The 16463-nt window shown below is 41.8% G+C and overlaps 2 protein-coding genes across 2 annotated transcripts in view; one reads left to right on the top strand and one right to left on the bottom strand.

Moving 5' to 3' along the window:
* Positions 1 to 2891, bottom strand: part of LOC128733027 (la-related protein 1) — a 30504-nt gene extending 27613 nt beyond the window's left edge. Inside the window, exon 1 of the mRNA XM_053826566.1 lies at positions 1831 to 2891. The gene's annotated coding sequence lies outside the window, so the exon portion shown is untranslated. The remainder of the gene's footprint in view (positions 1 to 1830) is intronic.
* Positions 2892 to 5033: 2142 nt separating this feature from the next.
* LOC128733087 (zinc finger FYVE domain-containing protein 26 homolog) lies at positions 5034 to 12064 on the top strand. The gene is made up of 5 exons (XM_053826692.1): positions 5034 to 5171; positions 5235 to 5300; positions 5370 to 11213; positions 11264 to 11385; positions 11448 to 12064. The coding sequence occupies exons 2-5, from the start codon at positions 5241 to 5243 to the stop codon at positions 11884 to 11886; spliced, it is 6465 nt and encodes a 2154-aa protein (XP_053682667.1). The 5' UTR covers positions 5034 to 5171; positions 5235 to 5240; the 3' UTR covers positions 11887 to 12064.
* Positions 12065 to 16463: the final 4399 nt, after the last annotated feature.

Genomic DNA, 16463 nt, shown 5'->3' with positions numbered 1-16463 from the left:
GGGATCGGGTTGGGTCGAAAGGTTTCGAGAAGTATCGTCCTTGTCTCGAAATAATCGTTAATTTTGAATAACGTACTTAAACATTATATTTCAAGTACCAGTAGTACGCAATAATTGTGTTGTGAAACTTACTTGTTATTTATGCAAGTTTTTACAAGTTAAATGCAATAACAAGAGCACAACTTATAAAAAATCGTTTGTTATCGATATTAGCTGCATATGCGTTATAAACGAATAAAACGGTATGGTTACGTTTTATTTCAATTACACGTATATTCGCAGTAAGTCAGGTAAAACAGTAGCTCATTGAGTGTGGTCATTCCATTAGCTCATTGTAGTTCGTGGTTCCATTTTAAAAGAGAACCGTAACAATTGAATCGTAATAATCTAGTCCTGGAGATTTCATTGGTTCAACTTAGCTTTGTTGATCCCATTAGCCCATTTGATCGAAGCTTCCGTAAACAATCGGCGTGCAAGTTGAGCCGAGTCGTTTGGTACATTATGTATCGACCCGTTCCAAAGCGGCGACGCCTATTTATTTAATAATTTCTGAACACTTTGCACTGCGCATTTGAATAAAACAGAAAAGGAAACAACGGAAATCATGAAAATGTTTTAAACAGCCAATTGTGTTGTATACCACCAGGAATGGTCCTCTAGAATTTTTTAACATTGCGGTCTAGTCTTCACCAAGCGCGAGGCTCTGTGTGACCGCACAGGTTTGCCGACCTAAATACCTAAAAAATCTGGCTTTAGTTTTCAGAAGGTCGCATAAGCCATACAAAATGGTTGAAAATTAAAGTCAAAAATTGCCTAAAAAAGCTTTCTTTGTAATCGAGTTTTGAGGGTCAGGGAAAAGCATTTGATGCATCAGGGAAAATCAGGGAGTCAGGGAATTTTATTTTTAAATTTCAGTCGACACCCTGAGAAACCACATAGTTGCTGCTCCTATTATGAATTCATATGTATTCAAACCATCAAAATCCATCCATAACTGGCAGGGCTATTAGCGTTCAAAATCATTCATTTTTTCGTGACGCTCGCATTTTTTGATTTTCTGAAATTAGCCCCGGTACCAGCTACCTTCCTGAGACGAAAAAGCAAAAAAAAACGTAATACGTTTCCTCTTCCTCTTTTCTAAATCAGAAATCTCCCGACACAACATGCACATTTCCGTCAACAATATTTGAATGCTTGAAAGAGTAAACTTTCAAACATTTTTCTAAAAATATTACGTATATTCCATTACGAAACCGCCAACTTTCGGCCAAATTTGAACCAAGCACATTTACGGAGTTAGACGCCGCACGGATTTATGGCACCTCACTTCGGTTGAGAAAGTTTGCACAAAAAATAAAGCATTTGTCATTTAATTATACACATTTTGATAATTCCTGGCCTGAGTTTTGAATAGCTCTTATAATTGCAAATGAGAAATTCTCAACGTGTCATTATCATTATATCATTATCACTATATTATATCATTATAATGATCATTATATTGGTATAATAAGATTTTTAAGATAAAAATGCTGAATACTAAATTTTAACAAATTTATAAATCAGTAGTAATGTTTTTCTCGTTGCTCAATACTGAAAACTGAGACTTCTCTTTGAAAGGCAGTAAATTCAGTAAATTTGCCAATTTTTTTTAATAATTTAGATGAGCATGCTCAAGTATACAAAAATAAACTTTGCGTGGTCCTATGTTAATACGACGGTAGTATCTCAGACGTTGAAAATCTTTTTAATGATGTTTTTTTACAGTTTTCAATTTTCAATAAAACTACAAATTAGAAGAAGACATTTTTAATTTTATGGAACACTCACCTGGCAGCCTTTGTACGAATTATAAAAACAAAACAAAAAGAGAAAGAATAATGCTGTAGTTGTCTTGGTTATTCCTACACAACTCACTGCCAGAGCCGGTGCGTGGAAAAAATCGAACTATATGCAGCAGATGGCGATGACGACGAAGACGAACTGGTGCTTGCTCTTTTGCGCTTGATGGGCGACTTCTTTATCGACCGTTTTGCTCCATGTTGGCCTGTTTGCGGTTTGCTATCTCTCTCACTCTTCGTGCTTACTGCTCAGAAGAGGAGGAGGCTCTTCGCAGTCGTTCCGGAACTGGCCATTATAGAAATAAAATGATAAAATTGACCGGCCGGACTGAAGAGAACACAAAAATCACCAGCGGTTTGAGAACCGTACGATATTGTTTCTTTATATGCACTTAGTATTTATCTCACTGTCAATAAAAGCCTGATGACATAATCCTAGTGGCTGTTCAAATCGCCTTGCCGACCACAGGAAATTCCACCGAAACGAACAGAATTTTTCACTATCACGTTTTGATAAGCAAAACGAAAACGAACCACTCTCTTAATACTCCGATCGAATTTTTTGTTCTGCCGTAACAATTTACACGATACCGTTCAACGATAACAGAAAAATTATTAAGCACCAAAACAGGAAGGACCTCACAATTTCGACTTTCCTGCAGGTTAATACTCCAAAGAGAATGTTCCTTCTGTTCGTGTTCTTCTTTCCCACAGCACAGCACAGTCGTTCCTGGATGCTTAGCTATAGTGAAGCACCGAGGAAAACGCGAAGCGAGTACGTTAACGTAAAGAACAAGAAAACCCTCACTACTTTTCTGCTCTGCCAGACGATTCGATTCAGCCAATCGAAACGATTTCGAATAGGCAAAACTTGAATTGTCCGTAGCGTGACCGTAATCGATCGATTCCGGAAAACTTTATCGCACTACGATTCCCGCACCGATAGGTAACCGAACGCACTACAGTTTTACGCCGAACGCGAGCCAAGTTTTGCGAAATGAGCAAAATAAATATTTTGTTGCTCCAAAACCACGTTTTGTTGCCCGAAAGCCGAAATGTTAAAGGCAGAACAGGGGTGAAATGCGCAGGATATTCACGCAGCAGAAATTATTGCATTCGATGTGACGTTTGTGATCAAGGTATATAGTTTATCAGGTTTAACCCAGTATGACAGGATGTGCGACACGTCGCATCGAAAAAGAGCCAATTTTCTATTGAAAAGGAAACGGTTTGCTGATTTTGGTTGATTTTTTTCTGTAGGTAAACAAAAGCTTCATTCGACAAGTAGTTGGCGTCGCGGTATAAATGACGATTTTTTTATTTCAAGCTGTCAAAACACATAGAAAACTAAAATCGTCAGAAGCGAATTTGAATGTTTTTTAAAAATACGCGCATTGGAATCAATCAAATGTTAAGGTTGGGTTAGAAAATAACATATGTACTTACTATAATTTTTATTTCCCTGCATTGCATAATGCATAAATACTAAACAATAGACATTGATTTAGCATGCCTTGGAAGGAATATTGTTTTAATTTTGCTTAAAACCATTACAATTACCTTAAACAATTAAGTACAACACTTTCACGAATATATCTGGATCTAAATTTTTCGGACCTGCACCTATAAACATAACCATACACACCTAAACACAGATAACACAAAATCGTAATAGAAAGTTCACATTAAATCGTTTTCATGTCAATTTCACTTTGGAATTGTATAATGATTAGAGTGTGTCAAATCGAAGTGAACAATAAGTTGTTTTGCAGTCGTGCGTGTCTTCATATACAATTCATGACTGTGAATTATAAAGCAGGATAGACAATTGTAATATTTGATTATCTTAATCATATATTCAGGAGTATTTGGTTGCGTGTTATAAAAACTGCGCAAAATAGAATTACAAATAGTTGTCAAAATTTTCGCACGTATATCGCCTCCACTTTGGTACCATATATGTTCTTATATGGCGTGAAATATAACTTTTTCGTTCAGATATGATTTCGTATACCTCAGTTGCAATCGAGATATACAAACTAAATGGTTTACTGGGTTGTCCTAAGTATACATTTCATTTGCAACCACCTGCTAGCTAGTAAATAAGATTTATAACCCGCTGCAGAAAACTTAACGTTCACAGTATTCATTTTACTGAGATTTAAATAAAAAATGTTTTGATTTGTATATCCGTCCAGCACAAATTGTAACTGATCATCATTTTCCTAGTTCGGACAGCCAAATGTAGGAGTCGCATGGGCTTCATTAGTTTTGCGTTTATTCGCCTATCCAGCTTTGTACGCGCTATAATGATGGCCGCTATAAATTGTGTTCGTAATATGCGAACAATCTTTTTGACAACTCTGTATACATCAAATCTGGCACTTTTCTCTTGCAACACTACCGTGCTCTTTCTTTCGTTTACGCCAAAGAAGGAGAGCAAAAATGTGCGAAATGTAAACAAAACTATTGCTCTCCTTCTTTTGCGTAAACGAAAGAAAGAGCAACACTGCCGTACATGAGAAGAGTGCCCAGTTTCAATGGATGGATATTACGAACACAATTTATAGCGTCCGCCATTATAGCGCGTAAAAAGCTGGACAGGAACTGTTAAAAATAAAAATTCACCAAGGAAGCGCAAAAGTGTTCCCGCATTAATTGGAACGATACTCTAACCATAGACATTATAATGTCTTATATGGCGGGATTAATGCGGGAACACTTTTGCGCTTCCTTGGTGAATTTTTATTTTTAACAGTCCATCCATCCCAACAGTCCAAGTTTTCCATCAATTATTTCAGTTGCTGTGATTTCTGGCTCTACTAATGTTCCTGAATTTTAAAGTACTTCATAAACTATTTATGTTATTTAAAAGATTAGATCGGGAAAATAAAATAATCCGGAGAAAACGGTAGGGTCCCAAATTTATGCATGCACAAATATCTGTATTTATGGCAGCTCTGCCCCCACGTAAGCCGAAGTGTTATAAAAATTAAATTTCAATGTAAATTTTTTTGGGAAACCACCAGGTGCTGTCAAAAAAGAGGTATAGGTTTAAAGAATTTCCGTGCAATGGTCTATACAAACCTGGCAACAAGGGCTAAAGGAAAAAAGGAAGACCAAAAACAGGAAAGAAAACAGAAAAACAGGATGAAGACAAAGGATTAAGACAAAATGAGATTATTTGATCGGTCATCTCATTGCCTTGCTACACGGATCGGTCAGCAAGACATGTAAACAAGTGAGACGAATAGTTGCAGCGATTGCAGCATACAGACTTTGTTGGTCGGTTGTTTCTTATCATCAACAGTGCATAGATAGAAAATCTTGGTAGGTACAGTATATTGCGCCGAAACAAATAAGCTTTAACTTATGCTCATACATTCAAATTAGGAAATCATGGACAGATTCAATGAATACTGGGAGTTACTTTCGGATAAAAGCGTCCCGATTGGGAAGGTAAGGTCTTTCATCTATTTTTTTACAATAATTAATCGCTGCCCTTGTATGTCTACCAATGTTTGCCAGGAACTGATAACGTATTACAAGACACTGCATGAAAACGAGGACGGTGCATCTTTATCAGAACGAAGTTGCAGTTTTCTGCTGCAAAATCTACTAGTGAATCCCTATCCTACCTGCCAACTGTTACGTCTGCTGGCGACGTCTAAGATACCTTACAAAAATCATGTCATTAGAGAGATATGCGATGCTGGTATTGTAGATTTTTTGGAGGGTTATGCAGAGGATGATGTGGACAAATTTTATAACTTGATTTCAAATAGTCTACTTTCTACTGATGCTATGAATAAATTGGTTCCAAAGGTTTTATCGTTGCTCGAAGAAAGGAAAGTAGATAGAGAGCTTCTGTTGCTAGCTTTATTATCTAGAAAGTCTCAGAAACTGCTTAAACAGTTCCTCAAGCAAATGCCCGTCGCACCGGAAATGCAATACTTACTTGGTGTTATCGTCGAAAAGAGACACTTTCTAAAAGATGTTATAGTTGCAGCTGAAATACCATTTCATGATCCGGCAATCAGATCTTATATCAGATTTTTCCAATTGATCAAACAATTCAATGTTGGAACTACAGAAGGGTTCGTACGGCTTGACCCAGAACCACAAGTATCGATGAATAATGCTCTCACCATGTATGGTCTTGAAATGAAGCGCACATTGGTTCTGCGAGATCTCCTAGGGGAATCGGACAACGTTCTGCGAATTGAAGAGTACGCCAAAGAAAAGTCTGTGATAGAAATTTTTTTGAAGGAAAACCGGAAAATAACTCCTTCCTGCTATGAACAGATTCTGGCATGCATTAATGAAAATGATAAACTAAATGACGAAATTAATAAGCTATGTTTTCCAAATGAAACCGAAAGTGCCGAATCGGAAGATTTGAAGTGTTTGTACACTTTCATGCTGTGGCAGTACATAGTAGACGTAATGAAACTTTCACCATGCGTAAAGTCTTTCGAAAGTGTTCTAGAGAGTCGAATAACCAGCATCAAAGGTATCTTGAAATCAGTCGACAGCCTAAATATGTTTGTGGACCTGCTAGAAAATGTTATCATCCTGCTTTTTATACGCCATGAACACTTTCTACAGAAATCGCACGGATCGATTGGCTTTGTATGCTCAGATAGAGTTTTGGAAACAATTTTGAATAGTTTAAAAGTGCTAACACTTACAAAACGTCATGCAGCAAATTATACGAAAGCGAGTGATGAGTTAAAAATTCGTATCGATAATTGTATGGACATTATCAACGATGCGCTCTGGAGGCTGTCGCTTTTTACTGGCCTGATTTCGGAAACTCCTTCTTTACCCCAACTGGTAGATATCGACTACAGCAATATTGCCGTAAAACGGCAAGATTCACTTTCGGGGCAGGATGAGAATGTTTTCAATAGTGCCGAGTCATTGCCCAATTATACGCACAGAAATTCCACTCTCCCAAAGAGGAAACATTCCAGACGTCGTCCATATTCATGGCAGCTATCATCAAGTGGATCTACCGAGAACAAAACCATGCAGCAATCTCTTCCACTTCCGTGCAGAATCGACACGACTGTGGATCCGACTATCACAGCGATGATTAACAAGCCTAAGAGCATTTTTTCTAAGATGTTTGGAACGCCGGAAAAGCTCGCCACCCTTTGTTTGGTTAATCGTGATTTGGAAGCTGCTAGAATGATTATAAAAAATAATCAGCTCTTCAACAGTCCTATTGGGCAAAATCTTACCTTCTTGGAAAGCTTTACTCACATCCAGGAGCGACTTTCCACTTTGATTACAAACTACAACCGAATGCAACAGGAAAAGCTCAGCGAAAACGGATCTATGTTGGAAGACATTCGCGCTAGAACAGCAATCGGATTTGAAGCTTCCAAGATAATTGGCACCGTTGAAACTTTCTCCGCTGGACAACAAATACAGCAAAGTGAGGAAGATTTAAGTCTACTTAGAAAATATGGTTCCCAGTATCCATTCTTGAAGGTTTTTCGCGAGGAGCTACTGCGTAACATTCACGCTATGGATATTATTTTGGGACTTCCCATGGGTTACGATTTAAACCTAAATCTGTATAATCTCATTTCGAAAAGTTTAGAAAAAACCGAACTTGAGGATGGAGCTAACTTGAGCTACGTAACTTTCCTGAAACGTTTGATTGATGATTTGAAACAGTTTAGAAACGCAGGGTTCGCATCACAATCGATTACCCTACACGGGTTATTAAGTTCGGATGTGTGCCCTTTGGACCCCAACCAGTTGGTTCCGATGTTGCAGAAACGTCGTAGTTTAATGACGCTCAAATCTGCGGAGGATTTGCGTCAGCAGGATCAGAAAAGCCATTGGAGAACGTTTGCGAAAATTGAAAAATTTCAACAAGGCACCAAACAGCTTGCTAAAATCTTCAAGAGTGATATGGAAGCATTCACATCGGAAGATGCCATGAAAACTGATGTATCGAGTCTTATAAGTAGGGCGGCATTTGAGAACGTACTCCCATTGCACACGGTGGAATCGCTGGCGGCTCGTACAAATTCAAATCTGATTCATGTGATTGCCCAAAGCTTTGTGGTCGGAATTGGCCAGCAATCTACATTCGATGGTACGAATATTTCAGATATACTGAATTATGTTTCTCGAAAAAATGAGCTTCTGGGGTTGCTCTTGAAAGAATTAGCTGCCGTTGAAAACGGCGATAATTTGTTAAAACGTTTTAATCAGCTTACCGTGTTGGATGCTTTGCAGCCCTTGTATGGTAGTAAAATGTTAGCTACCTTGAATTACGACCAATTAAAGTTGGATGTAGCTTCTTTCGAAAAGCTCACTGACGATGAGCAATGCATTCGACTACTGGATAACATGGCGAGACGCTGGACAGATGACCACCAACAAATTGAACCGTTTCGTCATCGAATCGTAACGCGATTGCTAAATTCAGAAAACCCCGGCAAGGACGACTCACTGGAACAAATCTTTTTTGCTACAAAAGACGTGAACTGTAAAGCACAATACTTACTAACGTGTATCGATCGATTTTCGAATGCGAAACGAAATATGGAGATGATTAAAAGCGTTTTGCTCGAAAAAACAGTCTCGGAATTAACAACCGAAACGAGACAAAATCTGGAAAAGTATCTTTTCCATCTGGAAGTTTACGATCAAGTCGCAGCAGTGCTTGATATCGAGGATTGGCGCACGGCTCGAAACCTTTCCGAGAGCAACAAAAATTTGATTCTTCATCAGTTAGTGCAGAAAAAACAGTATGATTTGTGCTCCCGATGGATTCAAGTTCATCCAATCACCAATGATGCTGACACCGTTTTGCTGGATGTATTCACTTTGGCCGTTATTAAGGCATCCAAAGAGGACGGTAACTGTTCAGCCCTGCTAGTGTTGATTGAACAAATGCCCATCGATCGAGTGGTGCGGTTTTATGAGACCATTCTACTTGGTGTCAAGGAGAGAGACATTATACGACATGCCGTGAAATATCTGGAAAAAAATGGAACCAATCAAAAAGTTTATCAAAAATATTGCGTTTCTTTGGAGATCTTTCACCACCTACCAAGCAATGAATCGGAGAAACTTTGGCATCTGATAAGTCGACCGCTGCTAGTGATTGAGCAGTATTTGATGAACTCCAAACTGGAGCTACTTTCTGCGGTGATAGCTTCGATTCGTCCTTTACTGAAGGATAATGTATGTCAGATTTGCTACGAACAGCGTGAATACATCCGAGATCTCCATCTGGCAGGCCGTCTTAGTGGTTCGATCAATTTAGATTCCAGCCATGACGATCAATTTCTCACTAACGAATGCATTGACTGCCTGTTGCGAATCTACGCCGGCAAAGCATTGGATTACAGAGTGTTTGGGGACAACGGAACATCCGGTGAATCCATGCACGATCAAAGCGTAGAATCTTACAGCCTAGATTCATTGTGCGGAGCATTTGTAATGCCCAAAGAGGTTCCTACTAGGGAAAGCTGGGTGAGAGATGAGGACGCCTCGCATTGTATGTGCTGCCGTAGGAGCGTATTTTCCATGTTAAACAGGCGTCACCATTGCCGACGGTGTGGCAGAGTGGTCTGTCACGCGTGTTCCAAGAAGAAACTGGAGATTCCGGAACTTTACGAAGAAGTTCCCGTTAGAGCATGCGATGATTGCGTAAAACAAACACACAAAAAGCCCAGCATTCCAGTGGAAAGTCCTGGAAAGCCCTCCCAAAGGTACGAAACCGATCAATGGCAACTAACAGGGAATGTACGTAATGATAACATAATGCGGGATGAATACAGTTATGAATATGCACCTTCCACGAGTCAGTGCTTAGCCATTTGTAATCTCCACAGTCAGAATGAGGAACTATCGAGCTTTTTACTCTACCATTGTGCCAAATTGGAAAAACTCCTTCGTCCAATTTTGCCTGGATATCCGAATCCGGAAATCGACTACGCTCTGGTGGCGCGAATGTTGTCGAATCTCACACTTGCTGCCAGAGTGCGAGGCCTGCAGTTTTCGGAAGCTGATAAAATGAAAGAACATGCCGAGATCGTCCTGTCGATCGTGAGCAACGATTGCGAATCTCTTCTGTTGCAAGAACCAATGAGCAGTTCGAATCTCCGCAAACTGCGGGACGCTCTCGTGATGGCAGAGAAATGGAAACTTGCTCTAGAATTGTCACTGAAATGTGGTTTCGCTACCAGCGGAGTTATGGCTGCTTGGGGAACAACATGCCTACGTGCGGGCTGTTACGAAACTTCTAGGGAAAAGTTCTCCCATTGCCTACAAAAACTGTCCACAGACACCGATTACAGTTCAATCCTAAGTTTCATTGAATCACCGGAAACAAATACCTGCAATTACAAGCAGACAGTGTTGATTAAGCGTCCTATTAGAAGTCCTCCATTGCTTCTAGAAATTATTAGCATACTGGAATCAACAGCCCAAGCTCAGCCACCGGAGGTAATCGCTCGAGCAAGCGTCATTAAAAGCTCCAACACTTCACTGTCGTCGAGCATCCGCAGAAAAACCAAGAACAACATTCCCCTACACGAACCAGCTCTGAACGTCCTAAATACCCTCTCGAATTTGAAACACATAACCAAGGGAAATTTCACCGATTTTCTCCCGGAAAAGCGAGCGCTGCGAAACCGCGACCCAGCGGCATCTACCAGCAACACGTCAACGGACTATCTGCATGCGCTTGACTGCATCATGAGTACCAGATTCTTCGAAGAATCCATGTACTATCTATTGAACTATGGAGCTCATCAGGATATCGTCAACTTTCTGGTCAAACACCGCCAGATTCTACCGGCGATGAAGTACACCCTTACGCAACAGGTCGAGCCGGAAGTATTCCTTCAAACTGTTCTCCTGCCCTACCTGAAAGCCGGTAAACTCGAAACGGTGATCCAAGTGATGAGCAGCATGGACGAAACATTGCTGGTTTGGAAAAACTACATCATCCACACGTGCCGCTATCTGGAAACGAATCGCATGCTAAACTGCTTGTACAACCTGCAGCTGCTGCTACGAGATCCGATTCGAGCCAGTATGACTTGCGTCCGTTTCTACTCTATGGATGCGAAATCCTTCGCCGAACTGGAAGCCAACACATTCCATCTGAAGAACAGTGCAGCTCACCTGCAGGCTGAGCTGGAACTGTGCAACTGGGAAGAAATCAGCGTCGACAGTCTCAGCGATCGAAGTGAAACGCATAAGAGTTTGCTCATGAAGATGGAACCGAAAGAGTTGAACAACCATATCAACACTATCCTTCGGCAGCTGGAGGTCACAAAGTTTCTGTCGAACTGTGAAGCCAAGGGGCGGGATGTTGTTGGACTGTTGCCAAAGGTGAGTTATTCATAAAAAGTTGACTTAAAATAAAATCTCGTCTTTTGTAGTTGTTTATTGAATCATCCAGAATTCCAACCTTGTTTGGAACGGTTCACGAAAAACAGCAGCTAGCCGTGTTGATTCTCATCTGCGGGCAGAACATCGAGGAAGGATTTGGATTATCATATAGGTATGTTGAAATGGTTAAAATTTGCCTATGTTATTGACTGAAACTTGTGTTATTGCTCGTAGGGTAATACAGGACTTTAATCTGAACAACCTTCGCGTGTACGGTCTGGCAGCAAAGTACTTTATGAACCATTCACAAGTGGAAAATGTGGAAAAGTTACTTCAGGCAATTGCTAGCAACAGTTCGGCCAACGTGGATACCAACAGCTTTTGCGACGAAATAATTAAGGTTTCGGTGGAGTCGGCGATCGCTACCCACGGTAACAGCTCCCAGGTGAAGACGGCCCTAGAGGCACTTATCAAGCGAGTCAGCGATGTTGGGTTGAAAATTCACTGCTACATAGTAACAGGGCAGCTTAAGACGGCGTACCTGCTGGCGAACAAGACAGCTCGAATGAGTGATATTCGCAAGATTCTACGCCAAGCCGAAACTCTCAACCAAGTGCACGTTAAAAGGCTTTGCGAAACAAAGCTGGCGGCTGAGAATGGTTCGAGGAAGTAGTCTGGTTTGGAGTTTTATTTTAACAATTGTTATTGTAGTTAGATAGATATTAAGCCGTATGAATAAACCAGTTTACTTTACTTTTCCCGTTTAAATCGTATGGGAGCATTTGCTCTAACTCTTTTATTCATACGGCCTATTGTAGCAATGTTTATTGTGATACTCGAAAAATATTATGTTGAAGCAATTGCATTATTGTTTATTATGATACCCAGTTTAGCAATGATTATAATATATTATTATATAGAATTTATTAAAATATATAAAAAGTACTGTATAAATCGAGGAAGGCCGTTTATCTCGATATCTCCAAATTCCGTTGAATTAACTTCAATCTTTTGTTGTCAAATGAAGAATATTTTTATAGGAATTCCAATAAATGTTCATAGCACGCATCTGCTTCTAGCAGTTCTGAGCAAATAATGACGGGCATTAACTGGGTGGCTTATATTGTTTAAGGCAGTCGTTTTCATTCAACTCTGTCTTGGGCCACTTGTCGTCAATTTTCCCTTGCATCTCAGAAGCAGCCTTCTAGTTGGTCAAGCAAGCCAGTCGGCGTATGTTCAAATCTCGACCAGGAGAGGCTGAGTCAAAGTCTGTAACCGAGCCGGCATTACAACGCGCTAGGTCCGTTGCAGATTAAACAGCGCAACCTCATCGTTCACACTCAATTTAGATATTGATACAAGTACTCCACTCTTCGCTCTCCTCTCAACCCCTTCAGCTTCGACTCCAGTAAATGTTAGTTTAGTTGCTGATGTCACCGTAGTTTTCTCTACTGTCCACTAGTGTAACGTTACACTCTAGTCATCAGCAGGCGCTAGGCTCCGTGCCGTCTTAACACCGGTTCTGCTCGCTTTCGACCAAGTCGATCCATTTCGCACTTTGCGCTCCTCTGTTCTTTGTGCCGGAGGATGGAGTTGAAGAGAACTACTTTCGTCGCACTGTCGTCCGGCATCCACCGTTCTCACATACACCGCCAGGGATAGTCCTAAGTACTTCTAAGCACATGACGTTCAAAAACGGCCAGTGCTTTCAAGTCCCCATCGACCATGGTCCACGTTTCGTGCCCGTAGAGGACTACCAGTCCTCTAGTTATTAGCATTTTGTATATGGTACATTTGTTGTCAATCTGCAATCAGCAATGTTGTCAGTCTGGCAATAGCGAAGTGAGGTGGTGCGACGCGAATACTGGCGCGGTAACCATAGCATGGCGGTAGAGGAAATGCTTCGTCAAACACAAGCGTCTGTTCACCAAGGAGGTGCGGCTCAAACAGCGTCTGTTCTCCATGTTAGGGGCGGCTGATTATTATACTCGTCCTTATGCCAGCAGGGACTCTAAACAGTGCTGTGCACGATGGTCCTTCGGCGAGACAGAAAATAAGGGGCAGGCCCAACAAGCCGCCCTGGAAATCAAAAAGTTACCAACAACGAAGAAGAAAATAGGGATCGGAACAATCGGCGTCGATCTACGCGACGAAATAAGGACTACGATTGGAAACTCGGGACATGGAATTGCAAATCGTTCGGCTTCCCGGGTTGCGATAGGATAATATATGATGAACTACATCCCCAAAACTTCGAAGTCGTAGCACTGCAGGAACTTTGCTGGACAGGACAGAAGGTATGAAAAAGCGGGCATCGAGCGGCTACTTTCTACCAGATCTGGGAACCGACTTTATAGTACTGGGAAAGATGCGCCAGCGTGTGATTGGTTGGCAACCGATCAACGCAAGGATGTGCAAGTTGAGGATTAAGGGCCGTTTCTTCAATTACAGTATCATCAATGTGCACTCCCCACAGGAAGGGAGACCCGATTACGAGAAGGAGGTGAAATTCGTCATCGGTGACATGAACGCGCAGGTAGGCCGGGAAGCTATATATAGACCGGTAATCGGGCCAAACAGCCTGCATGCCGCAACGAACGACAACGGCCAACGATGCGTGAATTTTGCAGCTTCCCGCAGTATGGTAGTCCGAAGTAGCTTCTTCCCCCGCAAAGATATCCACAAGGCCACCTGGAGATTACCAGACCAACGAATAGAAAACCAAATTGATCATATTCTAATCGACGGTAAATTCTTCTCTGATGTTATAAAAGTTCGCACCTACCGCAGTGCGAATATAGATTCGGACCATTTCCTACAGTCTGCATGCGCTCAAAACTCTCGACGGTGTATAACACGCGTCGTAGTCGTACGCCTCGACCCAACATCGAGCAGCTACGAGGCACCGGAGTTGCCCAGGAATACGCGCGGCAGCTGGAAGCAGCGCTACCAACGGAAGAGCAACTTGGCGCAGCAACTCTTGAAGATGGTTGGAAAGGCATTAAGATTGCCATCGGTAGTGCTACTCTAGTGGCACCAGGTACAATGAATCCGAACCGAAAAAACGATTGGTTCGACGGCGAATGCGAGCAATTAGTGCAGGAGAAGAATGCAGCACGTGCAAGAATGCTGCAACACCGTACGAGGGCGAATGTGGAGCGATATAAACAAGCACGGAACAGGCAATACTCGGTCTTCCGGAGGAAAAAGTGCCAGCAGAAAGAATGAGATCGCGAGGCGATGGAAGAACTGTACCGTGCTAACGATAAACGGAAGTTCTACGCCAAGTTAAACCGTTCGCACAAAGGCTATGTGCCGCAGGCCGATATGTGCCGGGACTCAGACGGTAATCTTCTCACGAGCGAACGTGGATCGAGAGGTGGAAGCAGTATTATGATGAGCACCTTAACAGCGATGTAGCTGAATATGAAGGTGACGATATGGCAATAGATCTTGGAGCATGTGCAGAAGACGACAGAATACCAGCCCCTGACCTCCAGGAGGTAGCAGAAGAGATCGGTCGGCTGAAGAACAATAAAGCGGCTGGGGCTGATCAGCTACCCGGCGAGCTGCTGAAATACGGTGGTGACGCACTGGCTAGAACGCTGCACTGGGTCATTGTTAAGATTTGGGAGGAGGAGCTACTACCGAAGGAGTGGACGGAAAGCATCGTGTGTCCGATCTACAAAAAGGACGACAAGTTGGATTGTTGTAATTACCGCGCAACCACACTGTTGAACGTCGCCTACAAGGTACTCTCCCAAATTTTAAGTCGTCGATTATCACCATTTGCAAAGGAGTTCTCGTGGGTCAATATCAAGCGGGATTCATGGGTACCCGTGCCACCACGGATCAGATTTTCACGCTTCGGCAAGCGTTGCAGAAATGTCGCGAATATATTCGCGCCCACGCATCATTTATTCATCGACTTCAAATCTGCGTTTGACACGATCGAGATTAGCTATGGCAGATTATGTACTACTATGGATTACCGGATTAACAAACGCGATTGGTCAGGGCGACGATGGATCGAGTAATGTGTGTTGTTCGAGTATCAGGGGCAGTCTCGAGTCTCTTTGAATCTCGAAGAGGGCTACGGCAAGGTGATGAGCTTTCATGTTTGCTGTTCAACATCGGGACTGATAAGAAGAGCGGGGATAGACACGAGTGGCACGATATTCACGAAGTCCGTCCAGCTTCTTGGTTTCGCTGACGACGTTGACATCATTGCATGTACCTTTGCGAGGATGGCGGAAACGTACATCGGACTGGGGTCTCCTACGAAAGGCTGAAAATCGAAAGGCTGAAATCTCGAAAGGCTGAAAACCGAAAGGCTGAAATTTCAAAAGGCTGAAAGCTACGATAGGCTGAAAATCAAAAGGCTGAATATCACGTAAGGCTGAAACATCATAAGGCTGAAAAATATATAAGACTTCGTCTATAAGGTTTGCCAGGGGAAAGCAAAGCAAACAGAACTGTTTTATTCATACGGGCGAGTATGTCATAAAACTTTCGCGGCTTTCTGCCTGCTCAAGTGTTCGTTATATGCTGTCCTTACTCGCTGCCGCTCGTTCGGACTCAACTAAGGGATAACCCCTACTAGTCAGTAAACCTAGGAAAATGCTTGCACCTAAATAGAAATGGTTTCTGCGGGGGGGCTGCCCCCCCGCAGTGGCCGGCGCTTCCGACGGCGGGTCGCCGGCGAACACTCGTGGCCTGCGGCCGTCTCGTCCTGAATCATCTAGGAATGTATTTGGCACATAAACATGGGATCATTGTAAAAATTTACTGGAACACATTGAAACGAGATGAAAAGCATGCAATGCCTTCTCAGTGCACAGGTTAAGCTTAAATGATACGCTGTCCCCGTAGGACACTATAAAATGTAGTGTAATTATTTTTCATAATTTATAAAAAATTATCAAAAATTAATTAAGTTTTCTTCGATTTAAGTTAAAATTGTGAAAAATTCTGAAATTTTTGCCTTTAGCATTACATACATATTGTTTATTCAAAGTTTCAGCCATTCGTTATTCAGCCTTTCGAACATTCAGCCTTATGAGATTTCAGCCTTTTGTCCATTCAGCCTTATGTAGGCGTTACTTAGTTTTCAGCCTTTCGAATTTCAGCCTTTCGTGTTTCAGCCTTATGATTTTCAGCGTTATGTTGCTAACCCTCGGACTGAAAGCTGAATCCAAAAGGATTGGACTAGTCATTAATGTATCGAAAACAAAATACATGAAAGGAAGG

Source organism: Sabethes cyaneus, chromosome 1 (assembly GCF_943734655.1).
Source record: "Sabethes cyaneus chromosome 1, idSabCyanKW18_F2, whole genome shotgun sequence".
NCBI lineage: Eukaryota > Metazoa > Arthropoda > Insecta > Diptera > Culicidae > Sabethes > Sabethes cyaneus.
Note: the sequence above shows the minus strand (reverse complement) of the source record. Positions and strands in the feature narration are given on the sequence as shown.

Coding starts and splice junctions, on each gene's coding strand:
- LOC128733087 (XM_053826692.1), top strand. CDS start 5,241: ATGGACAGATTCAATGAATACTGGGAGTTACTTTCGGATAAAAGCGTC. Junction 11,214..11,263: donor TTGTTGGACTGTTGCCAAAG/GTGAGTTATTCA, acceptor CGTCTTTTGTAG/TTGTTTATTGAATCATCCAG. Junction 11,386..11,447: donor GGATTTGGATTATCATATAG/GTATGTTGAAAT, acceptor TATTGCTCGTAG/GGTAATACAGGACTTTAATC.